Here is a 26,838-nt window from a genome sequence, read left to right as displayed (position 1 = left end):
TTTAAAAAAAAGAGAATACAGCACAGCCAAATTACAAAGTGCATTTAGTAACATATAAGAACAATGTTATTTATGATATGAATTTTATATTCTAATAGTATAGGTAAATAAATAAATTTATGTTTAGTTTCATATAAAATTGAACATTATGCAACATAGGTACCATAAAATGTTAAAACCCGGTCCCTACATCAGAAATTACATGAAAATTTAAATCAACAAGTAGAAATAATATGAATAATAATAAATTAATTACAATACTATTCATAGTACAATATTAACAATAAAATTTATTATTTTTTTTCCCCTAAGAGTTGTAATGCAATTATCAATGACATCAGCATTTTCAGTTTTATACATCACAGCAGAATAAAAAATCATTTGAAATTCTTGCGCTATAAAAACATACTGTATAGCGTTCATGCTTTAAGAAAACCCAGCGATGAAAGCGATTAAACCAGTTGGGCTTTTGCTTCCAGCTGCTATCCTATCAAGTTCCTGTCTATCTTAATCAGATTTACACCTCGTTAGTATGATAATATTTTGCATTACAATACAGTACTAAGCTCAGCTTCATTAATACTTATGTTATACTTCCCCCTTTTTGATTACTAACAGTCAATGATACAAAAAAAAGCTTTCCAAATCTTACTAATAGCTAACAAAATCTGAAATACATACAATTGCATGACAAAGTCTTGCTTATTATTAGTGGTTGGTTACTGTATAAATGGGTGATATTTCAAGTAGCAAATGCACAGGTCTTAAATGAAGTGGCTCATTGTCGTGAGCACTTAGACATCTTTTAAAGAAAATCGGCTGAAAAATAGGACAGTGCGGGCCAAAAAAAAGGTTCAGGGGCAGGGAATAATTACCCCTTCGGCGGTTAAAATAAATTAAAAAAGGAATAACTTTTTTATCTTAAGTCATATTTTGGTGTTTTCGAGGCCAAGGAATTGATTAGTGATATTAGAAGTAGTTTAAAAATTAATTATAATAGTCAAATTTAAAATTTTATGAATTTCTTTAGGTGTTACGACAAGAGTATAAGATAGACACTGTAGGATTAAAAACAGGTACAGTTGTGTAATTTTTTTTTTATCACTAATCATTTTAGCAATGACCATTTCCAACTGCTTAATTTACAAAACATTTTAATAAGCATTATAGGCTTATCTTACTTTTGATGACTGATAATGTAAACAATATCGACTACCATAGACATGCTATATATAACCATAGTGTTGCAACACATAGAAGGTTTATCAATAACATTAATTCCATTGGCATAAAATTTTATTTATTGTATGATGTTGGTATTAACCAAATACTGTACAACTCACTCACTGAGATCCCCAGGATTTAAGAACTTTTTTTTGTAGAATACAAGTATCAATGTATTTTAACCGCCGAAGGGGTAATTCCCCATCCCCACCCAAAATTTTGTATTTTGGCCCGCACTGTTCCATTTTCAACCGACTTTCTTCAAAAAGGTGTCAAAATGCTCAGCATATTAAACCACTTCATTTAAATATTTGAATTATCACCCATTTTTTCACCCTGTATGTACAGCCCACCAATATTATTATGTATATACCATATATTTTTATAAATCATTTGTGAGGATATAAAAGACACTATAAACATAGATACCTGTGTAAAGAAACACAGATGTTGCTCATATTTTGACATCTCAATGTATTTCTCAAATTTTGACACCTGTAATATGCAGGAAAATCTCATAAAATTTAATAACTGTTAATAAAAATAATAAATCATAAAAAAAACCACATTTATATATTATGTTTGAATTAAAGGTAATTGGAAATCAATCTCCAAGTGTGTACCTGAAGTGATTAAACTGAACACAGAAAAAAATTATCACTTTTAGGTACAAATTATATAAAATAAAAGCATAAAAGGTGTAACTAACTAAAGAAATTATATTTTATCAGTTTGTATTACACATGTCAGTATTTTTAAAAACTTAGTGAACATAATATTTCTTGGGATTTATTGTTGCTGATACCCATCTTGACAGATAATAATTTGCATAAAATTTTAACGAGTGTGTATAATTGGGAGGAGATCACAACACCATGAATCAGTAATAATGAGATTCTATTGAAATCCAATTACACACATGTAGGTTGTTTTTCTGTTTCTAATTACTAACTGTGGGGGTGAGGGTCACTGGGGTCGTGGGAATGCCTTGACGTTCCCCTTCCTCAATTCAGATGCAATGAAAAGCTAAAAATTTGATGGTATGTCTTTTATGATTGACAAATCATTTCATCTCTGGTTAAATTCTCTAACGTTCATAGAACGGTCAATGACTAATCTGATCCTGTCATACTCTACACTAATATTTATTGCTGCGTCTAATCATTAATAGATTCTTTCAATAATAACGACAATTCATCAGGTTTATTTAGGCATCTTACTGTACATTATTACCCAATTCACTGAAGAAAAATATAAAGTTTGCATGGAAAGCAGAAAGGCATGCATCAAAACACATTTGTTAAAATGCAACTACCATTACTTGACAGTATTGGATAAGCTAGTGGCATTTCTAAATTATACATTGTTCTGTACTGAGATGTTATTCAATTACTGTATGTACCATGGAGGAAGAAAATGTAGCGTAGCTAGACAAATATTACACCTGCATGTATTAAGTTTGGTACAAATTAATTGTAATTGATATTTGTTGTGGAGGTGTGACCAATCTTATAGTTTCACAGAAATTTCGTACTCAAGTTTAAACCGAGGAATTCAAATAGACAAGTTAAGCCAATCAAGATCAATAAAGATCCATAAGATAAATATGATGAACAATAATTTGATAAAACATGCAGAAAACTAGCAGAAATATGAGACTATATTCAATACAAGCTGTAATAAGTGGTACAACATAATTGATGTTATATTGAAGGTGACCTGAACATGTGAAGGAGAGATATACTTGCGTCCAATCTCATCATCAAAACTATGCTACAACGTTATGATTTAGATTGCCTAAGTTTTCCGTCAGCTAATATAATTTCCTGGATCGATAACTGTCCAACCTGTGTAACTAGTAGATAATTACATTTCTCATTTCATAAAATTTTCTAAATTCATCAGGAGGAGGGTTTTTTTTTCGGAAATGATATAGATTCGGAAATGATATAGTTGATGAGGATGAGTTGGTTGAGGAGGAATGTCAATTGCAGATGGTGAATAGGATACAAGAAAGAAACACACAATTAAAGCAGACAGTTTGGAATTAAAAGCCAACAATGTTTGTCAGTACCATGGAACCAAGGGTATGCTCTCCTACTGTTTTTTTCATTTCATCATAAAACTTGCTATCATATGGCAAACAGAAGCATTTCAATTTAGTTCTCACAAAGAAGTAATGTAGAAATATTAATAAATTACCCATTACTTCAGCAAAAATAAATTAATAAATAACTTAATTTTGCTTTTTAATGACAATCTTTAATATCAATTAATATCAAATAGATGGTTAAAATCCTTGAAATGCCAAACTATGGGTGAGCAATTTTTTTTTATAGAAACAATTTTCCACTATAATTGAAACAACAACTATAAGGTGCTTGAGTACATAATTCATGTTAATATTGAAATGGAAAATATCAGTTGTTTAGGTTAATGTTTTTTTTTTACAATTTTAGTACGATTTTACAAATTTAAAAATTCCCCAGAAATGTCTCAGAAAGCTATAAAGTTAAAGTTGATAATGCAAACATATAAATATAAACGATGCATTTTAGTATGTATCAGTTGTTGAGAATGATGTATCTGTGCATTCGGAATGATATTTCAAAAGTGAATTACCAACAACAAGAAGAGTGATCTTGAAGGATGTGTCCAAGTATAGGATTTTATCTCAATTGATTGCTTCTCAGTTTCAAAGTATTAAAGTATATGTAACATGTGCTGAAAGACAACCGGTGGGATCAGACACATATTCTGAGATCGTGCAAAAACACAGCATAAATCATTGTGAATTAATTTAAACACCTAAATGGGAAACTTTGATTAAATAAGATTACATTAATTCTGATGGATGATTTGCTATTCCCAAAAACACCAGGTGTACTCTGATTTGTATTAAACCTGATTACTGTACATTCTTCACTTGTGGCGACCACTTGTCATGAAATTGATGTTAAGTGGCTGAAGTCTCTGTCTTTTGACAGCTTATTTTCAGGAAGAATATAATTAAAATGTTCAAGAAAAATTAAATTAAGTTAGTTATTTATGAAGAGCAACTGTATTAATTAAATTGTAAAAAATAAAAGCAAGTCATTGAAAAAGAATGAACTAAAAGTTAACTGTCATTGCCTACAATGGCTACGATACATCTGATGATGATAAAGGAGAAAGAGAAACTAAGTTCGCCTATGGATTGTAGACCAATTAGCACTCTATACCTTGGGAACAGGGTTGAATTGTGTAAATGCACAGCACTGAGGAACAGAATATTAAAGTGTCATGTAACCCAATACAGTGCACACAATTCACATCACGAGCATATGTGAGCAATTACTTTACTGGCTCAACGATGTCATTATCTAGAGAATCATACATGGCAAGATAATTGCCCATATATGGCAAGATAATTGCCCATATAAAAACAGAATTTCCAAAATACCCACATGAATTGCCCATATATGGCAAAAGTTTTCCCAATATATGAAAATATACCTGCCATTATATGGCAACATAATTCACCATATAAATTAAATGTATTACCAAAACGTAAGAGTGTTTTCAAAGGTAATACAACAATGAAAACTATTTGTGGACAGTAACAATGTACTGTACTAGAAGTAATTAGTTACTAATTAGTTACTTGCAGCAACAGCTTATATAAACTCAGTACAGTATTCAAAAATAACAATAGAATTTATTTCAGTAATTATATGGACAGTGAGGAAAGAGCTGTGAACATAATTATATAATTTATTTTTATGATAGTTTACATGCTAATGCAGAAAGGAAACACTATTGACAAAGCACCATTGGCTATTTTACAGTTGCTATCATAAAAGTGACATTTAAATAATATGAATTGGTTTGCTATCAGGTTTATTGTGTCTTTACTAACTGACTCTTGATGAGGAAGCCCTCATCACCTGTTACCATCCCCTTCAAAGAGTGTTTATCCAACCTCATTATACACATCAAAAGCTGTTCATCAGGCCAAGATTCTAATAGCTTCCTAAGAGTATCTTGAGGGAATAAGATTACCATAGAAAGGAAACATAACACTGCAGGCAGGTGTTATGTTGTCTATTATGTTTATCATTTTCACTAAGGGTATTAATAAGACTATTTAAAAAAAAAGAAAAGAAAAGTGTTGTTTAGTGTCTTCTGACTGAATTTATTATTTTTTTAAAATTTTGAATAAAAATGATAATTAGCAATATCCCACAAAAATATCTTATGAATTGTAATAAAAAAATTTGAATAGAAGCATGTCCCTGTTTCAGTTTGTCCAATTATGAGTGGGGAAAATGTTAAGTGTTGCTTGTTTGTTTCTCAAGAACAACGACCTACAAACACAATTTGAAACAGTGACGCACCAAAAACTCCAAAACAGAAATAATATGCAGTTTAATATAATATATATTTAGACAAACATGGTTTGCATGGTTTTGTACAGGCAAACATGGTTTTGTACAGACATAATGTTTTGTATAGACAAAAACCTGGTTTTGTCTTTTACAGAACATGTTTTGTACAGACAAACATAGTTTTGTCTATTACAAAACATGTTTTGTTCAGACACAAATGGTTTTGTCTTTTACAAAACATTTTTTGTGTAGACAAGCATGGTTTTGTCTTTTACAATAACTTTTGTCTATTACAAAACATGATTTGTCACTTACAAATGGTTTTATATGACATTTGGCGCCACATACATAACATCACAGATCAGAATCAACTGTCACTGATTACATTTGAAATCTTAAGTTTTGGTATTTGAAATTTATCTTTTCAGAATGTTAACATTTTCAGAATTGGATATGATATTTTATTTTAAATATATTTCTGGGGGTGGTCATCCTGACATTTGGAGGGAGTTGAAGGGAATAAAAAAAAAAATCACATTAAATATTTACCCACTACACAATGGTACTTAATATGTGAAATCAAATAACAAATTTATAATAATATGAACAAAATAAAAATTAACAAATTGCCAAAAATATAAATTTATTCTGACATTTGGTGATAGTTAATATGAAAGATGTCAAAATTATTGAGCAACGTCAGCATGAAATTCAATACACAGACTGACTTTCATATCTTGCTTGATGTGCGATAAAACAATGAAAAAATAGAACTGCAGTTGAAATGTGATTGCTTAAAACCAAGATAATTAGCAATACATCTAAAACATTATACTGAAATAGTTTATAATGTTGAAGAATCAGTGGTAATGTTTAAATATATGTAAAAATAGCACAATATTCTATAAAATCAATTTAATCAAGTAAAATATCAGATGTTCTCTGGTAGACATCTTGTACAGGGACATGTTCCCTTTTTTCCTACCAGACTCATTATGTTTTGAGTGAAATAAAATTATGAATTATGAAAATAAACATGTAAAAATGGCAGTTAGTAATCATTAATATCCGTTGGGGGAAGTATCCAAGTTAAACTAAATTACTGTAAATCAGATGTTATTTGATTCTTTAGATTTTTAATAAAATTGTTACATTTACGACAATCCATTGAAAACTGTACCTCAATATCGAAACTGGAGAGTGCAACTTAATTGAAGAGTGTCATTCAATTGTTGAGTGTCACTCACCTATAGAGTGTACCTTATTGCTTATCATAAAACTTGCCAGTACTAACCTAGCCAGGCCAGAGACATCCAGTATGCATGTGTAAATGCCTTGATATGCTGTCATCCACAGATCAGCACAAGGCATCCACAGCTTGTTGTAAGGCACCTACAACTTGCGGTGTTAAAAAATGATGGTAACCTACATGGCACACAGGTCACTGGATCAGCAACACCAGATGATCACTTTCTTCAGTAAGACCAGATGATCAATGTCTTCAGTATCACTAGATGATCATTGTCCTCATCTTTAGTCATCCATCAGCATTTTACCCGTTTTCTTTTCTACCTCCTCCACCTTTACGCCATGAAATCTGGATCATCTGACTCATCATCCTCATCATCTTCTTCTTCATCACTCTCATCATACGAATAGTGCAAATGTTAAGGACAAAATGTTTAATTCTAAATACTATAATAAATTATTGAATTATAATAAGCAATATCATTTATTTTTTGTGTCTACTACCTATGCAGGAATTATGGGATACCATCTCATAAGGTAAAGATAGAAATTAACTCTCCCCAATGTAAATAGTCTCCACATAGAAAGAACTCCAAAATTACTGTCAAGCAGTACTCATATGCTCCCACTGGCATCCTAATAATAAAACCCCAGGAACACATGTAAATTATACACTGTCCGAAAGCTCGTTTGATAATAAGCACTTATGATTAATGGCATTGGAACTCAATATCATGAAGGAAATCCCCACAGGCAAATATTTACGAAAAGATGTAGAGTTATGGACTAAATATTAAACGCCTTAAGACTAAGAGCCCAATTATACTTATTATGGCCCTGAGCCACCTTCACTACAGCCGACTCAAAAAGACTTTTCCCTTTTGGATTTTGCGTGAAATGAACATTATGGTATAAGATGTCAAAAGTGGCCGCTTTCATAGCAACCCTGGCGACCCAAGTTCAGATTATCTTCAGATATGAAGATGAGTCGACCCAGGTCCGCATTGCAGGACCAGAGTCGACTTTAAAGTTGGACTAAATTCAGGTCAGCTTTGGGCTTTTCTGATTGTTCATACTCTAAAAATGGTGGCCCTGAGCACACATAACTATTAAGTGTGATTGGGCTCTAATTTGGCCAAATTTCATGGACTTTAGGTAGAATATTTCAACGCTATCGCATCTTCTTTTACAACCTACCACGTTTAACCTATCAACCTTGAACTTGAACTCCTACCAATCCCTTGAAAATATCATAGATTCACAATATATTCGCATGTTTGTACTACTGTATATTTGCATGTTTTTCATACTGTATTATCAATTTTCTCCCGAAGTGAGAGCCAATGACTATCACCATACGCAGCCAAATAAAATTAAATGCGTTGAGGGTAGCTCATTTAAACAGATCTCCCGGATGTGGCTTTTTCTAACTTGGGACCCCTAAGTGAGGAAGCTTAATAAAAAATAAGTAAATAAAAATTTCAAGTAAATCTAATTATTTTTATTAATTATTATTATTATAAGGATATTTTTTTCTTCCTTTTCTTTGGTCTCTGTGGGGTTTTCTTGACACTCTTTGTCGGTACACTTCTACTCTGGCTCTTCCCTCTTTTTGAATTTCTTGATCTTGATGTATTAGCCTGCAAATAATAACAATATTAATTAAAAAAAAGTATGATTTATTGCCGACAGTCAAAGGTGTTTCTTTTTAGGTTTACACAATAAAGTATTGCTTTTATTGATTCAATTTCATATATCCAGTTATTTTCATTCTAATATATATAATGGGTGATAACACAGATGATTAACTCAAGGTGAAGAGAGGCAAACAATGGGATGGGTCTTATGCAAGGACACAAAACCTGCACAGTGTGTGGGGTTTTTGACCCCAAGGTCAATAAGCATGGTGCCAACTGCTCTATGAATAACCCAAAAGCAATAATGTAGAAGTATTGATTTTACTGCACTGTCAATTAAAACACAGTCGCCAATGTGCTACTATCCACTTTATTATCAAATGTCAATTTAAAAATGTCAAAATTAAATGTATGAGTTTATTACAATGCTGTCAAGCCAATAAATAATTCATAATCACTTGACAAAAATGATGAGAGATGTGAAATTAATTTCCTTGCCTAGATATATACACAAACAAAATAAAGGCACATGCTATGGAATCACTCATTTATAATTTAACTTTGTCGCGCTTCATTAAGTGACTACCTCAAATTATCAAGGAACAAACAATTCCCTAGGTGGTGGTCATTATTTTAAGTTATCTTTTAATATTAAAATGTGTACTACTAAGCACATATTGTTAAATTGTTGTCAGAGCTTTTACGTATATCGGGCGCACCTAGTTATGAGATAAGTAGGACAAAGTACTTGAAATATTATATGTGTACAAAGATGTTATTTCATCCGACAGAAAAAGAATAAAGATTTTATTTTACCTGTTCTGTGGCAGGTGTATGCGACCTAAGCCCATGAGTGCTGCTTCCTAATGATTCAGCACCATCCCTTGATTTATTGTCGTCTGCAGGGACCACTGCCCCAGAACTTTGTTCTGGTGCTGGCTCACCAGTTTCAGCATCGCTTGAACCTTCTATTTTGGTTTCTCCTCCTGATTGGTTGGCAGTGGCAGAGGGCGGTGTTTTGTCCTGCTTGGGTGCAGGCCGTTCTTCTTCCTCATCCTCATCGTCATCAGGATCTACTAATTCCATCAGCTGCTTAAACTGCAAAGTAACAAACCAATCAAATTACTTTCAAAATATAGGTAATTAAAATTACTTTTAATATTAAGAAATGCATAGCAAGGCAGATTAAAAATACTAGCATCATGATTTAATTAATTTTATAGAATTCCTTTTTAAAATAATCTCTCAGAAGATAACCTCATCTTTCACTGTGTGTTGAATATAAAAATCTAGACATTCCAACCTTGATGATGTTAGAATATGCAATTCACTTGTAAAACAGTTTTAATATTACAATTTTTTTGTGAAAAAATGTTGAGGTTGTCCTTCTACACTCACATCAAGGTACTCCTCAACAAAGTCTCGTTTGGCCTGGTCACTGAGGGGCAACTCCGGCATGCCTAGTTTCAGAATCTCCAAAGCCCTAATGGGGTTGAAGACTACTCCTTGTTTGCGACTAAGTGATTTATCATAAACCTTCGCTGATTCTGTTGGTGAATACCGATGAATTGTGCTGAAGAGAAAAGAAATATTGTTACTAGATTTATTTATTTATTTGATGCTTTTTTAGGTATTGTATTTTTTTTATTTATTACTGTATCTTTTTCATTATTGTTATTTTCTTTGTTATTGTTATACAATTTATATTGTTTTCTAAATTATAATTTTATGTTATTAATTCTTTTTCAAGGGTGTCAGCTTAAAAGCATTGCTTTATTTGAGTTCCCTTTTCCATTTTTCCATCAATCTGGAATCAGAAATGTATATTTTGTTTGTTTTATTATGAAATGAAGTTTACTTACTTGCATACTAACATTGAAAGATAAAAACAATAACAATACCTTTAACAAAAATAATATAGTGATTTATAATGCGCTTTTTGTCGGGGAAGCAGCTGCTGGGTGTTGCAGTCGTACTTGCAATTTAATGCAAAGACTAATCATTCATTCAATGTTAAATCACCCTACAAGGTACCCACTTATACTCCTGAGTAAGAGAGAGAGACAAACGAAGGTGAAGTGTCTTGCCCAAAGACACAGCGAAGGTTCAAATATCCGACCTCAAGGTTGACAGACTGCAACGCCGCTACCGCATCGACCACTCCCCGAAAGGTCCTTTATATTTCTCTTAACAGCTGCCTCCCAAATAATATATTTTAACTTTAAATTTTGACACTCACGGTTATTGATAGAATCATCATCATTATCAAGAATAATAGTTACTTTTCTGTAAACCAATCTTGACAAGAATCATCAAAGCAATACTTACTTATCCCTAAAACCAAAGAGGTCTTTGAGATGTTGCTTGAGTACCAAGAGTAAGATGATGCCTTGAGCTGTTTGGCAGCACTCTATCAGTTGCGTTGGGTCCTCAGGAATGTGTTCTACAAAATCAAAAATAAATCAAATTTTAAATTCATCCCTTCTTTCGTAGTATTCTTTCATACATTTACCTACCTTTTTTTAAATTCAATTCAAAATTTATTTCATCTCACCAAAGCACTTTTTTTGATAAAAACACAAACCTAAAAATATGCATACAAAACAAAGTACATTTTACACTTCATATTATATTCATACTATGTACAAAACTATATTTTAATTACCCTGGCCTTTCACTTTTTTACGTTTTTAAACTTATATTTTTATATTATATCTAATCATGTAGTTAAGTTTAAGTTTTCTGGGAATTCACATTTATGTCATGGTGACTGTTGCTTTTAGTGCCTCAAGGCACTTTGTCTGAATAAATAAATGAAATGAAATATACAAATAACAGATAGTAATTAACCCAAAATAAAATTATGAACGACAACATTTATAAATCAGGGTCGATTGCGTTAATTCTTTCACTCAAGTTGGGCATAGGCCTTAATTCTCTAATTTAGGCCTTAATTCTCTAATTTGTAAAGTCTGCTGGCAAAAACATTACTTACTACATGCATTTTGGTTTGTAAATGGCATGGTTAAAACTAATGACTAAAATATTTTTAAAAATTCACTAAAGCTTAAACAGTAGCCTTTTAAACACCATACATGTATTTTGTCCTTCTCTTTGGTTAAAAAAAAGCTAAAGCCCTTGATTATTTTTTAGATTTCTGATTGGCCAAACTTGGAAACAACTAGATTTTGTATGCATTATATCAAATAAAATTTTCACATACACCTAAAAATTACATTAGTGTCACATCCATCATTTAGTGCTCTGACAAGATGAATAGCAAATGATAGTGAATTTCTGTAAATGATAAACGCTTCTCTTGATTGCCTTGGAAGCCCATAGGCTTAATGTTGTGTTATATGCTTTCTATTATAAATTTATATACAAAACTTTTACAAAATATTGATAGCCACTATATATCATATTTTTTTCTCATATACTATAAGAAGTTTGGTTTTTTTTATAGCAATCAACTAAAAGCCTTGACAGGGTGAACAGTAAATGATAGAGAATTACAGTAAATGATTGAAAGAGAGCTTCTCCTAATTAAGCAATGTTCCTGAATATAGGCTGCACATTTTTTATTTTTTTTTTGGCTATTGAAATAGATGTTTGATATGCATCAAAGGGCTTATTCATATGCATACAAATTGCAGAAGCTAGAACCTGTGAAGCAGTAGCTTTCCACAATGAAGTTTGCTCCTAAACGGAAGAAGACATATATTGGAAATTATTTGATCATAATGGCAGATTCAAATAATTCTCGGGTATACAAGATGGCTATTCACTGCTATGAGCCCATTGACCAACAATCTAACACAGGATGGGTACCACCTGCCAATATACTGCTAACATACATTGTAACATAAATATATAAAAGTACAATTATAATGTAAAAGCTAAGAATGTTATTATTACCTATTAGTACGTCTACATCCTCCTCAGCATCTTCCTCATAGAAGTCCCGCGTTGTTTCAGGCTTGGGCTTTTCTGGAGACTTGTGATCCGTATTTGTTGGAGATCCTGCTGTATTCGATGGGGATGGCGGTTGAGATGTGGATTTTGCTATTTGTGGGTAGAAAACCTAATAAAAAAAAAGAAATCAATGGTAAAAAAACAAATTTTGGATGCTAGTGGAGCTGCAAATATGATATGAAGGCAAAAAAAAAAAAAAAGATTGTGTTGGCCACGTTTTGGAAAAACCCAAAAATGGGTAGGTAGGTTGGTAGGAAAGGATTTTTTGTTAGCAATAATGTGTTGATGCCTAGAAGCTAGAAAATACACAAAAATACAACAAAGACCATTTTAAAATCTATGTTGAAGAGCAAAAATGATCGCATAACACTGTCGCACTGCCTACCGTCCAGCAAGATGGGCCTATTCAGCTAATTAAAACAATATATTGTTCGGTGTAGTAAAAAAAACAAAACAAAAAAAAACAACAAAAAAACACTAATATGCTGAGCCTTAACCTGTGGCCAAAACCAATAATTTGTTTTATTTGGCCTAATAAAAGCAACTTGAAACTTACATTGAGAGTAGGCCAATCAATACACAGTACCAACACTATAGTCATTATATTTATCAATAGCATTCTATATGATTGATACTAACAGATTATTCATAATATCTATTAAATCAAATTCATATTCATTGCAGTGAGGCTAGAATATTATTCAATCAGCCTCAAGATGTCTTATCATTTCTTGTATGACATATATTTTAGTCATCAGAAAAATTGCAGGATGTAAAAGGACTGAACCATGACCTCTAGAATTGGTAGACAAACACCACCACCACACCACATGATACAATATATTACTTTATTGTCATTCACTCAATATGGTACAAATTAAATTTAGATGATTGACAAACGAAAACAATAATAATAATATATATCTGAATATCTCTAGTCTTACCTCTTTGAAAGACTGTAGTAGATTTCCGCCTGATACAGAGACGATAAGTTCTATGTGGTGCATAATAAACAACGGTTCATCTTGGGTTTGGTATGGGAAATATGATAGATTGTCTGCCACAAATACTAAAGTTTCCAAATCTGTTCTCTGAAACACAATGAATACAAACATGATCATAAAGAGGAAATAATAATACTGTAGCAGTAAAAGCACACACGACCTAGGCTGACCATTGGGGGAAACAATTGAGACAACTGCGCTACATATTTTACTGAAAATTCTTATGGACTTGAACTACCATTTACCAAAATCGCACTGTGCTCTAAAAGACGACAGGAAAAATGCCAATCAATAGTGCCAGAGAGGGCGCAATATTGACTGATTCCCGATGGCAAAAAGTTTGGTCGCGATCTTGTGGCTGTACCAAAGGTAGGCGTAGCAAAGGAGCTTACCGGCTTAGCACCCAGTTTAGCTTGAAATTCCTGCTAACATTGTGTGGAAAATCGTGTCACCTTGACACAGGATAGGCCAGGGTCTTTAACTATATATTTCAAACTGGATATTTCCCACACTTGTGCTACAAAGTCCTTGCAAGTATACACCCATAAATGCTGCAACTCCCCCCATATTTCCCACACTTGTGCTACCCCGTATAGAAATATTTAAGAGTGAGCCCCCCGGGCCTAACACATTAATCAATGTACAGTAAACAAACCTTCCACCTTTTTCTTTGTTTTCATCAAACAAATGCATTTTGTAAGATAAGAAGTTCAGCTGATCCAGCTAAGCACCTTTAAGAATTCGAACTGAACCTTCAGATTATTTGTTACTGAAAAAAATTAAACTAGTAGATCAAACTTACTGCACTGTCATCATACAAATGCAGTAGTGATAGTAGCAAAGCCCTTCTATGCTGCCGATGACTCCTAATCATGGAGTAGAGATGCGTGCAGTGGCTGACCATATTTTCCTGTACACGCATCCCACGTAGAGGCTCCTTCTTGCACCCATTCAGTAGCTTTTGTAGCCTAAATGCTGTCCTGATACCAGCTATTGCTTTCATCTGTCAAATCATCCAAGACAATCATTTCAAAATGTTATAATACAAAACCAAATGAGCAAAAAGTTATGTAAAAATATATTTTGCCAGTAATTTAAATTTATGCAAATGATAAGACAAACTGGTCTATTCAAGAACAAACAAAATTTCGACAATATATAAGTATTATATTCACTGGTGGCTTTCTGAAAATTAAGATCTAAATTGGTTAAAACGTGACTACAACTTTTAATATATTACAAGTATATATAAATAATATACAATTAGTACTGACATGTATGAAGCCAGGGTAGCGGCTGTCTATATCTGATAACTGTTGGTCTGCCTTGATGCGTATGGAAGCCTCCGAATCACTACCGGAACACACCAAATACGGCACACACTAAGTAAATAAATAAAAAAAGACAGGAAATAATAGAATACACAGACCAAGTGCATCATGCCAATAAAGAAAGTGTTTTGTTGTACAGGCTAAGAATGTATTGTATTAGTAAACATACTGAACATGTGCAGAATAAGCATGACACACACCATATCAATAACCCAGAATTTCATACTGGGCATGCATATTCTAAGGATAGGGTGTAGGTCAATTTTATACACTACAACCATTTCACTGTTAATTAGGCAAACACCTTTACATTTTCTAATAACACTGCAAATAAGTGGAGGATTCAAGGGCGGGGGGATCTAGTTCTCGGAAATGACTTCTTCCAGCTTGGGTCCCCTGCATGTAAAGATCATGTATGGCATGCATGATGTCAAAAAAGGTTTGGGAATGGATTTGAGACAGCGTATAGTAGCTAAAGCTACTAGCATTTGTATCTTTGTTAATTCTTAGCTTATAAAAGGTAAATGGTGTCAATGAAGAACAGAACTGTAATCACAAATTTACACATCATTCACTGCATTTATAAAAAAAAAAAAATTTGAATGGATTCTAAATTTAACATACCTGCACCGGATGTACAAGGCCTTGTTTAAGGGTAAGTACAACCACATGTAATGCAGACATCCTTATAACAGACTGCGGGTGTAACATCATCTCCATTACATGCTTCAAGTAGATCTGCATAACTGAACTACTCATTCTATTGGAAAAATACAAAGAAAAAAAAAAACACATTTTTGTCAAACTATAAGCATTTAGAAATTCTAAAAATAAATTATTCACACTAAAAAATGATATTCATATTTCAAATATTGCAATCACTATGAGACATGCTTTATCAATTTAACCCGACACAGTAATTTTGGCAAAACATATTTAAGAGTTGAGATAAAAGATGATTTGGTGGATGCTGACAGCAATGTAGTACAGTTAAACTTGCCTAAGTCGACTGTGCCTTGAAGGGAGGGGCTGGTAAGTATTGCTCATTTCTTCCAAATACAAATTACAGTTAAGCTAAACTTGCCTAAGTTCATTGTGCCTAATAGTCGATATTATTTTACATGCCAAATTGTTGTGTTTTCCATTAATTAACAATCTGTAAGTCAAATTTTATCTAAGACGAACAATATTTCAATGGCACTTTGGATTTGACTTAGGCAAGTTCAACTGTAGGCTTTAGGAATTCAATAGATAGGTCAGGTCGAGGCTGACGCTTGTCACAGTCCTTGACCTTGGGTATGACGCAGTTATTAAGGAGCTGTGAAAGTTGCACATTGCGCACCATTTCTGCATCAAATGACCAGGGCGAAAAAAAAATCATATTAAAAAGGAAAAGCTATATAAAAATTCTTAAAAAATGGATTAAAATATATATGAGGAATTTTGATGAAAGGAACTCAAATTAATGTCTTACCCTGATTGTACATCACCCATTTCTTTTAGATCTTCTTTCTGTCCTGATTTCTTCCCTAAAATTAGATTAGAACATAAGCACATTAGATATAATAGTCAATTAGTAATAATAATGATATGCAAGTCTTAGTGTGTCAATGTAACTGTTGTTAAGTGTTCCTTTTTACTAAGAACTTGATCCCAGCATTATATATTCAAGAGAGGCGCTTATTCGTGAGCGCCATTTACGTAATCATTTATGAGAGATAAATCAGTCAGTTAAACATTACTAGGTGAGCGAATTAGAAACAAGTAAACAATTAAGATGTCAAAACTGCTTACATTCAACATCAGCCTTCCTCATTTTGTCATCTTCCTCCGATAAATAATTTTGCAAGTTTTTAAGAACTTGACATAGTAGACGATGTAAATTCTCAGTTTTGCTTTCTAAGAACTGCCAGTAGAGGGTCTTCACCTGCGTACCAAGCATGAACTCAGCATGTCTATTGCACAGAAATCCAAGGCCTGACAAAGCCTTCAGTCGAATATCCTCATCATCACGGTTACAGAAAAAATACAAAGTATCAAACACACGTTGACTTACTGGAACCTACAAGAAAAATAAATTATATTAAGTTATAAAATAATTATAATACATTATAATTTTTTAATACAATTTATAAATGAAATGAAATTGTTGATTTTAATATTGTTTCTCTTACCTTTCCTACTGTCTTTGTACCAGCATCAAAATCAAAGTGTTTACAGAAGAGACCAACCGTGAAGAGAGCTCTAAGTAAACGAGGTTTTCCCCTTATTAAGGCGGGATTGTCTGGGAATTCCTCGTATTCTGTCTTGTATTTTGTTAATATACCTAAAAATAAGTAAAATAGATTTTTAATAGAGTTTTAACAGATTTTCAATAGAGTTTTAATAGACATATTTATAGTGGGCTTCTATAGCTACGTTATTAACTAATTAAATTTTATTAGCATAACATAGACCAGTCATCTTCTATTCTAGAATAATATGGTCTTCAAAACTTCACCACATTCTTGAATGGAAACCTATATCATATAACATTCAAGCTTTATCTAGCACAGCACTTGCTCTAGTAAATGTGGATAGTGGACATAATATCTGGATGAATATCTGAAACAAAGTTGAAACACATAATAATTTAAAGTGAAAACAAAGTCTACTTACAATATATATTCTGGAAGCAATCTCGGACAAGTTTGTAGTTGTGTGTTACCTCGTTGACCACAGCTGCCAGGCAGCTGACACAGCTCTGTAGCACCATCTGACCGTGCCTGATGATCAGTCTCATCATGTCTTCTTCCAGGCTAGATAGGAACATCTCACTTGGATGATCCATCAGGGGTACCACTAATTCCAAGATACGTGCTACGTTATGCACAACTAGGAAATCCCCTTGAGTCTAAAAATAGTAATAGGACAAGTATAAGTGCTGATGCATCATGGGACATAGGGTTCATGCTTTGCTCGGCCTGTTTTGTTATGTTCTATACTAAACCCAGAATTGAATTAAACATGCAACATATGGTGCTAGTACAGGCTTAGCAATACATGGTTCTGTATCAATATTATGAAACTTTGTTGATGAAATAGACTTACACTGCATTTGGTGCTGAGGTAGGGCTGTAAGGTTGTTGCATGGGCTACCATTAACTCTGGCTTGACTTTACTGAAGAGGTAGAGGGTCTGTAAACAGGAGACTAGCTGGAGACTGCTTACTTTTCCCTCAGCCGATATTTCTGTGCATAAAAAAATAGAAATTGTTATCACAGTCACACCAAACCTTAACAGCAAGCGAGTAGTATACCTAGATTGTGATGATACTCATGAAGATGATAAAGAAATGTTATGATGATACTAATGATAGTAATTATGAAAAATATAATATTTTTAATTTGGAAACAAGATCAATTTATTAAACAATAATGACGATGATGACAATAACAATGAACATGTTAATGATGATGTGGGTGTTGAGGATGAATATCACCTCACCTATCCTCCTTGTGCCATGAGGCTAAATATGAGCAAATAATAGTTGACTTAAGGTCCCAATATCAACGTTGGCCTTCAAAGCAGATAATCTTACCTATTGCCTTTTCTTCTAACCGTAAAACATGTTCAACTAAACAATCAACAATTTGAACACAAGCTTTCTGTACAGGTTTAGTTTTCTGTTCTTCTTCTTCTTTCAGTAACTAAACATAAGGAAAAATAAATTTAATAAAGAAAAAAGAAAAAACAATGTAATGAAAAGAGCTGGGAGTGGCAGCTTGGTGGTAGATATTCATGCCTAGCAATCCCAAGTTCCTGGGTTCAATTTTTTCACAGATCACTAATATACTCATAATGAATTCTACTCTAATTGTAACCATACAAATTCAATGGAAAGTATCTGGTCAGACTTTGAATAGTGAGCATGCTTCAAAGAAATGGGATCAAAATTGTGTGACTTGCCATAACTTAAGTTTGACACTGTTCTACTCCATGAAAGTTTGATCAAACATAAGGTGTTACAAATGACACAAAAATCACATTCTTCATGGCCACCTTGTCTCATAATGGGACAAGTTACCAGAATAAATCACAGGGCAATATCACAAGTTTTGTACATTATACAAATATCTCTTTTTTCCCCTTTTGATTCAAATTGTTCTTAATGGTTTAACAAAATCACAAAATTAATCCAGGATATTTTGTCCTTAAACACAAATATAATTTGTAGTGTCTAAAATATATCTTTTGGTGGGCTATTTACATTGTGTTGGAAAAAAAAACACAGCAATATCATAAAACATTACTTTCTTTCCCTTTTGATTTAAATGTTGAAAAAAAAATAACAAAATTAATCCATATTTTTTATTAAATAGAACAAAATAATTATGAATGTCATAAGTAGTTTGTACAGTCTAAAATAAAAAATATTCTATCTTTCGATTGGTTACTTACATTATGCAGAAGTTGTTCTAACCAATCATAACCAGTGTCTTTACAAGCCGCTACAACCTCTATGATGTTATGCGCCCTCTTTAGTAGTAAATCTGGTTCCGATACAGGAAGAGGGGTGAACCACATACTTTGGAATGTTTCATTGACTAGTTTCTACAGGAGAGAAGAAAAGATTAATAACATTTCAAATTTGTTCCGAATTATTGTAAATCTAAACAGACAGTAAATTTGATAATTGGTACCTACAGATATAATAAAAAAATATTACAAAAATTTACAGGAAAATACACATTGTTAAAATTACAACATTATTAAGTTACAATATACAGATTTAACAACACTAAAATCAATGAAATATATAAGAACAATAAATATCACTAAATTTGATAATTGGTACTCCCAGATATAATACAAAACTATTAGAAATTTACAGGAAAATACACATAGTAAAAATTACAACATTATTAAGTTACAATTTACAGAATAAACAACACTAAAATCAATGGAATATTTTTTTTCTCTTTCGTGGCATAACCACCACCTTTATTCAAAGAATCTTCATTAAAAAAAGTACAGTACAATATTTCTTTCTATTATATTATAAAGTTGTTTTTTTCTCCAATCAATGGAATATATAAGAACAATAAATATCACTAAAAGATTTTAGAAAATTACTCTCAACTTTTGATGCAAATCATAAACTGTTCTTTTTTGTTGTCTACAATCAGTGGGTTGTACTCTTGTTGAAAGTGTTGTTACATTATGTAATGTATTTACCTTGATGCCTTCCTCATCATTCACTCTCCTTATGATCTTCACGCAAATCTCCACCACTTTGGGAAAGTCTGGCATCTCCAAGCAAATATCACGGAGAATCTTTATCACTCTCTTCCTTACACTTATACCGGTGTCCTATAAAATCAAGAATTGCTGTCAATCAAAACGATGGAATTATTCATGATATAATAAATCTAAGATGAATTTATTAAAAGAAAAGGGTTGTATAATTAATTGCTTAGTTGTGTATGTGTCATGAAGAAATATAAATGAAGAGACTAAATGTTCTTGAAATGTAGAGCTTACGTTAGATTATTAGATGCAACATTTACTCAAAGGAAGTGTTGAAAAGCATATACTGTATATTCAAACAATATTCAGGAAGAAAATAAGGAAGGGACTGACAAGGTAAAATAGAATACAGTTAAATAAAAAGATTGGCTGACATCCATAAGCATTAACTATTCATGACACTTTTTGACGATGAATGATAATGCACCACGCTAATGAATAAAACTAGGATGAAACAGCAGACTTATAATTCATGTTGTAAGATGCTTGGGTTGTCAGACATCACACAAAATGTGTCCAGTCATTGACATAATAATGCTGTACAAAATGTGCTCAAACTTTGCATGCAGTCTGATAGATATGATGCCTAGCTATAACTGTTTCTATATAGAGATTCTTTCAGTGAGCATAGGGTAATACTCATCAGCAAGGTCTGGTTTCAAATAGATAAAGCAACTGAGATATGATGTCCAACTCTCTGTTACTATGTACTTACTAAGATTCTCTCAATGAGCATAGGGTAATACTGATCAGCAAGGTCTGGTTTGAGGTGGATAAAGCGACCAACAAGATCCACCGCTGCCTCGCGCACACTTGTTGAATGGTCCATGAAACGACAATGAACTCCCTTTTCAACATCACTCTGGAAATAAAACAAAAAAAAATGTTTTTGATTGAAATGATTTTTAGTTAATCACACACTTTAATGAATCAAAACACCAAACAGATTGCTTGATTTCATTTAAAACAATGTAAAATATTGTTCAATGATATTTAACATATTGCACAAGAGAAAATTAAGTTACAAAACTTTGTTCAGTGGCATAAAGCAATATACTACTTTTGAATATTGCAATCATTATCAGCAACGTCACATCCTCAGATCAACAAGAATACCCATATCTTTACCCTCCGAAAGCTCTATCACCTCCTCAGTATTTTTGTACATTCGAGATATGTGTGTTATGTGGATTCAACTTACCCGCTTTAGGATGTCTGGATCAGCCTCGACCACAGCTGCTAAGCACTTCATTGCTTTTGTCCTAATTGCAACGGCAGTTTCATTTAGAACTCGCAGAATCTACCAAAAGAAATAAACAAACATTGTTACTGCTATGTATACTACATCTACAATAGTATATTTTTTTTATATTAAGAGGATGCATTATATTAAGATCCTATGGCTAGATCTGGCAACGGGACATTTAGGATAGGAAAACATTAATAAGAGAATTAGAAGTCTGGAGATTACGATAAGGATAGAAGCAAGATAGGAGAGAATTCCAAAGATGGTCAGTTCTAACCAATGTATACAAAATACAATGCAGACATTTTATAGTACCACTGCAGACACATATAATAGTATTTATTTATATTACACTTGCAGTGTTTTCTATAGTGCAACAATTTAAAAAAATACATTTAAAATGGTAAAAAAATGTAAATTTTAATTCTTAAAAAAATATTTATCAAATACAATTAGTAATAAAACTCCACAAATCTTCTACAGGCTTGTAAATATTTATAAAATTCCAATGTACATTTATGGTTATATATCTATGATGTATACGGACCTGTGACAGGTAAATGTCAAAACTCTGTGAGAATGGCCGAGCTGCAGCAAGGTACCTCACCACCAGTCCTGCACTGCTGTACGTTAAATTGGATGGTTTACGTCTGTAATAGAAGCAAATTTCAAAGATCACAAACATGCAGCATTTAATAACAGATAATGTTCGTTCAGACAGACTATCTGTTTGAAGTGGGGCAATATCTATTTCATTGAAGTTTGACCAAACATTGTTGAGACAGACAAAAATCTAATAGTATACCCAGTATAAATATACAAGTTTAATTATCATCATCATTAACAATCATAACAACAAAACTAACAACAACAGCCTCAACTGCAGCAAGAACAGTAACAGGAGTGGAGTTGAATAGCTTAGCAGTTAAGATGCTTGCTTTCTAATCCCAGGGTCCTGGGTTCAATTCCTGTAACAGCAGGACTTTTTCTCACGACTTTACTGATAAAACAGTATTTAATAAAAGGGTCCTGAATATCAGCTGAACTCACAGGTTAAAAATAAATCACAACACACCAGCAACAACAACAGACCAACAGCAGCAGCAACATCAACAGAACAACAGCGGCAAACAGTAGCAACAACAGTAACATCAACAATAGCAGAAACAACCGTAACAACTGCAGCAACATCAAAAAGAACTTGGATAAACCTACTTTATGCTTAGGGGTCTCAAATCAACATCAACAGATGACTGCAGGAAATCTTTCCTTCTTTCTGCAGCTTCGAGTAACTTGGAAGTCTTCTCTGCTTCTGATTCATCCTCGTTCTCTTCATTTTCTTCTTTACTTTCTTCCTGTCGCTTTACTATTTTCTCTACTTCTGCATTGATATCTCTCACCCACTGTGCTATATAAAATTGCCTTGCAAACTGTAAGATTTAAACCAGAATGTTTGAGAATACGTAAACCAGCATATGTTTTCAATTATATTTATAGAATAATATGCTCTTACTGTTTCAGCTAGAGGGCTGAAAAGCAAGATACAACAGCACACCGTCTTTTGGACTTTAAGGCAGTTGGTCCTACGTGCAAAATGGCCCATGAGCCCAATAAAGAATACCGTATACTCTATGGAAAAGTGTAGGGTACACTTTTTTTGGTGTACTACCCAAGAGAAACACAAAGGAAATTCGAAGCACAAACATTTACTGCTTTTTCCATACATTCTATAAGAACTAAAGCCATCAATGTAGGATTAAAAGCCAAAAATATTATCACTTGGCCAGAGATTAACTTCTTGTCAATGTAAATATTACAAGATTACCAAATGACTTACTAATACTGAGGGATCTGAATGTCCGTTATGTGCTAAATAATCCAACATTGCTTTTTGCAACGCTTGGCTCCGATGAGATTTTATTTCGTTTTCACTCTTATTCTGATCTTCCTCTTCATCTTCATCATCGCTGTCCAAACAGCGATTTCCTCTCCTTCTTCTCCTTATACTAGATTCTTTGGTTGATATTTTGACCTGGAATTTATGACGATACATATAATGAAGTAAGTACATGAAATAAATGAAAGTTCAAAAATCACGAATAAATAACAATAATAAGGTGATACATAGAATGAAATAAATGACCACTTAAAAATCACATCATTAAATAATAATAATAAATGTGCACTTATGTAGCGAATAAATAACAATAATGAAGGTGATACATAGAATAAAATAAATGGACACTTAAAAATCACATCAGTAAATAATAATAATAAATGTGCACTTATGTAGCGAATAAATAACAATAATGAAGGTGATACATAGAATAAAATAAATGGACACTTAAAAATCACATCATTAAATAATAATAATAAATGTGCACTTGTGTAGCACATTTTTCATAATGCAATTTTGTACTTTATACCAACTAAATAAAAGGACAGAAAAATATGCTTGTCTTAAAATCAGGATGGTTACCAACAATATGAAGTAAAATTCTTCTCCCTTTAAGTATGTCTAACATAAGTACTTTACACTGTACATATGTTAATACACTACACTTGCATAGTTTCCAGGACTAGTTCGGCAATAAGATAAATTAGACATATTCAAACCAACCTCTCCAACAATTTCATCTATTAATGATTGGTTGGTATGGCTGGAGACTGCGTCACCACGTAAACGACTTGCAATCTGGCCAAGGTATTCTAACGACGAAACACGCATTGTCATGTCATTTGACTTGTTGCTGAACTGACGCATCTAAGGGGAAAAAAATCATACATCATTGCATTATTTGTTCTTAATTGACTTTCCTAATTTTGATGTATGTAATGAAAAATCTGACACATGAGAAATGAAGGAAACAGAAATATGTGGAGAAATACAGAAGAGTTAAAAAACAATATTTCTTTCAGCATATATTTGCATCATGTGTGGTTATTTAAATAATAAAGCATGGCACAGGTGTGCGACGGTATTTGAGTGAAGCGCTGTGGTGAAAGTGTTTTTTTCCCCTTGTTTTGTTGAGTGGAACGGCTGCGAGCGGGATTGGCTGGGTAATGCCTTGTGTCTTGTATGCTGTGCCGTAGATTTCCGTGCGTTGTATGGTATATTGGGTACTGTGGCTCGGTTTCACATACTGGTGTGACGATGTTACAGGACAGACCCAAAACCAACACGAAGCGGGCATAAGATCGTGACCGTGACTTTTCATGTATTTGTTTTTGGTTCTTAATAATTAAATGTGCAAGTATATTGATTATTACTATACTTACCTTTGTTTGTGTGAAGGCCCTAATGTAAAATGAAACTATATAGCCTCGAAACATTATGGAATGGTAGATTCTTTGTTATGTCATGTATTATTGTATTATATTGTAGATCTTAGATGGTCGGAAGAACAGGAGGAAGATTGGAAGCACAGACCAATTGCTCTTTCCGATTGACCACTTGATGCCGGGAATCTCAAACTCGGGAGCTAAACTTATTAAATTATTATGAGGTTTTTTTGTACACCCGTAATTATGAGTTCGTGTTAGCCACGTTAGAGCGGAGTTCGTGTTAGCCACGTTATAAGAGCTGAGTTCGTGTTAGCCACGTTAGAAGTGCTGTGTTCGTGTTAGCCACGTTAAAAGAGCTGGGTTTCGTGTTAGCCACGTTAGATGTGCTGGGTTTGTGTTAGCCACGTTATAAGAGCTGTGTTCGTGTTAGCCACGTTATAAGAGCTGTGTTCGTGTTAGCCATGTTATAAGCGCTGAGTAGTATTAATTCAAAATAATAAAAAAGAAGAAACATTTGTAGTTTATGTAGTTAAAATTCTGTAGAATCTTACCAAAAGCCTTCCAAGGAGACTTAACAACAACTCAGCACTTGGCCATTCTGGTTTGTTGACGGTTGATAACATATCTTGTACAAAATTCTCAAATAGTGGACGGTAATCTTCTTCACCTTTGTTAACACACCTTTAGAAAACAAGATTGTTATCAAAAATTTTTTATCAGACAATTAGATATTTACAGTCTCAAAATAATTACTTAAGCCTAGCCTTCCTTTTTTACACTAAGGTCTAGAAGTCAAAGTCTGTTGTGCTAGCTTTCCTGTACATAGATATAGAACCCTATAGTCTAGGCCTAGGTATAGGAACTTACTTCTTGAGGAATGCGGCAAGGAAACTCTGACCCGTTCTGACTGCTGTTTCATATTGATTAATAATTAGAACATCAGTAAGCTAAATAGAAAAAAAATATGCTGCATGAGTAAAAACACTGTAGATGATAACATCAAAATAGTTAGAACATTACACCAAGTACATACATATAACAGAGGCTATGTACCTTGCAAAAATCACTCAATTTGAATTAAATGTATAATATAAAAATGTTAATTATTCAAAACTGCCGCAGGAGCGCTTTGTGTTATTATGAATGTTTACCTTGTTAGTTTCCTTTGGTGCCTCTGCATCTGAATCATCATCAGAATCTTGATCCTCGTCCTCTTTCCTGTCCTGATGGAGGTTGACAACACACTGTATAAGCTGCAGCACTAACGCTGTTACCATCTGAATACTTTGCTCAGAATTTAACCTAAAAAAACAAAAAATAACACGAATAATGATAATAAAATCTAAAAAACAACAAATAACATGAATAATAATAATAAAACCTAAAGACTGCATGTAGAATTAACACACAGCTGTTTCCCTTGTCGTTCATGTTTTTTAATCTCTATGTTCTTTGTTGCTTCTCCTTTCTTTTTGATTCTTCTCCTTGTCTTGTTTATTACCTTTTCCTGGTTTCCTTTTGAATGCTGTTGTTTTTTTCTTCCTCTCTTTTTTTCTTTCGTGTAATTTCTAGATAGGCTTAATTATTCCTTAAATTTATAAAATCTTATGCATTGTTGAACTTCAATTTCTGTATATTTTCGGAAATTATAATTAAAGTTTATTTGTATTTACCTAAGCAATAATAGACTCACATAGATGATGATATGCAGAGAACAGTTAGCTAAGAGAGGTATTTTTTTATTTTTAACTTACCTATAGCTTCGGAGGTTCTTCTTACTTGATGGAAGTTTGGCAAGAGATGCAAAGATATCCTCCAATATCAACTGCCTATGTTTCTCGTATTTGGAAAACACCTGTTGATTGGAAAAACATGTTATTAAAATTTAATATATATTTCCCAATAACGTGTCCTAATGCGAAAATGCAAGGGTGTATACCACAAGATTTTTTTTCTTATGACCAAACACACCAGTCCCTTATATTCATAACAAAGACCTAGTTTACAAAGCACTGTTCAATCCAGCATTTGGATGGAAAAAGAAATGTTAAATGCAAAAGAAATAAATATAAATAATAACGACTAATACTTACAACAGAGATAAGCTTCAAAGCGCTGAGTTGCAACTCGCTGATGTTCTCGACAAAGAATGGCGCTGTGCCAAGTGATGACACCTTGAGTAGAAGAAAAAAGAAATAATACATTTTAGAAAGAGTATGTATATATATATAT

The 26,838-nt window shown here is 32.8% G+C and overlaps 1 protein-coding gene across 1 annotated transcript in view; it reads right to left on the bottom strand.

Moving 5' to 3' along the window:
• Positions 1-1,991: 1,991 nt before the first annotated feature.
• Positions 1,992-26,838, bottom strand: part of LOC117104679 (nipped-B-like protein) — a 44,074-nt gene continuing 19,227 nt past the window's right edge. The window contains exons 14-42 of the mRNA XM_033245566.1: positions 26,700-26,792; positions 26,361-26,461; positions 25,758-25,908; positions 25,474-25,553; positions 25,158-25,287; positions 23,942-24,085; positions 23,159-23,353; positions 22,537-22,751; positions 21,869-21,971; positions 21,277-21,375; positions 20,791-20,937; positions 20,004-20,138; positions 19,227-19,379; positions 18,367-18,475; positions 17,877-18,016; positions 17,445-17,679; positions 16,961-17,112; positions 16,581-16,848; positions 16,261-16,315; positions 15,411-15,546; positions 14,730-14,837; positions 14,258-14,458; positions 13,396-13,542; positions 12,395-12,560; positions 10,805-10,919; positions 9,875-10,049; positions 9,293-9,574; positions 8,369-8,479; positions 1,992-7,249 (exon numbers count right to left, since the gene is read on the bottom strand). Coding sequence (XP_033101457.1) covers positions 7,175-7,249; positions 8,369-8,479; positions 9,293-9,574; positions 9,875-10,049; positions 10,805-10,919; positions 12,395-12,560; positions 13,396-13,542; positions 14,258-14,458; positions 14,730-14,837; positions 15,411-15,546; positions 16,261-16,315; positions 16,581-16,848; positions 16,961-17,112; positions 17,445-17,679; positions 17,877-18,016; positions 18,367-18,475; positions 19,227-19,379; positions 20,004-20,138; positions 20,791-20,937; positions 21,277-21,375; positions 21,869-21,971; positions 22,537-22,751; positions 23,159-23,353; positions 23,942-24,085; positions 25,158-25,287; positions 25,474-25,553; positions 25,758-25,908; positions 26,361-26,461; positions 26,700-26,792 — 4,221 coding nt within the window. The 3' untranslated portion in view covers positions 1,992-7,174. The remainder of the gene's footprint in view (positions 7,250-8,368; positions 8,480-9,292; positions 9,575-9,874; positions 10,050-10,804; positions 10,920-12,394; positions 12,561-13,395; positions 13,543-14,257; positions 14,459-14,729; positions 14,838-15,410; positions 15,547-16,260; positions 16,316-16,580; positions 16,849-16,960; positions 17,113-17,444; positions 17,680-17,876; positions 18,017-18,366; positions 18,476-19,226; positions 19,380-20,003; positions 20,139-20,790; positions 20,938-21,276; positions 21,376-21,868; positions 21,972-22,536; positions 22,752-23,158; positions 23,354-23,941; positions 24,086-25,157; positions 25,288-25,473; positions 25,554-25,757; positions 25,909-26,360; positions 26,462-26,699; positions 26,793-26,838) is intronic.

Source organism: Anneissia japonica, unplaced genomic scaffold (genome assembly GCF_011630105.1).
Source record: "Anneissia japonica isolate Jap-2015-1 unplaced genomic scaffold, ASM1163010v1 scaffold287867_len1003013_cov215, whole genome shotgun sequence".
Lineage (NCBI taxonomy): Eukaryota > Metazoa > Echinodermata > Crinoidea > Comatulida > Comatulidae > Anneissia > Anneissia japonica.
Note: the sequence above shows the minus strand (reverse complement) of the source record. Positions and strands in the feature narration are given on the sequence as shown.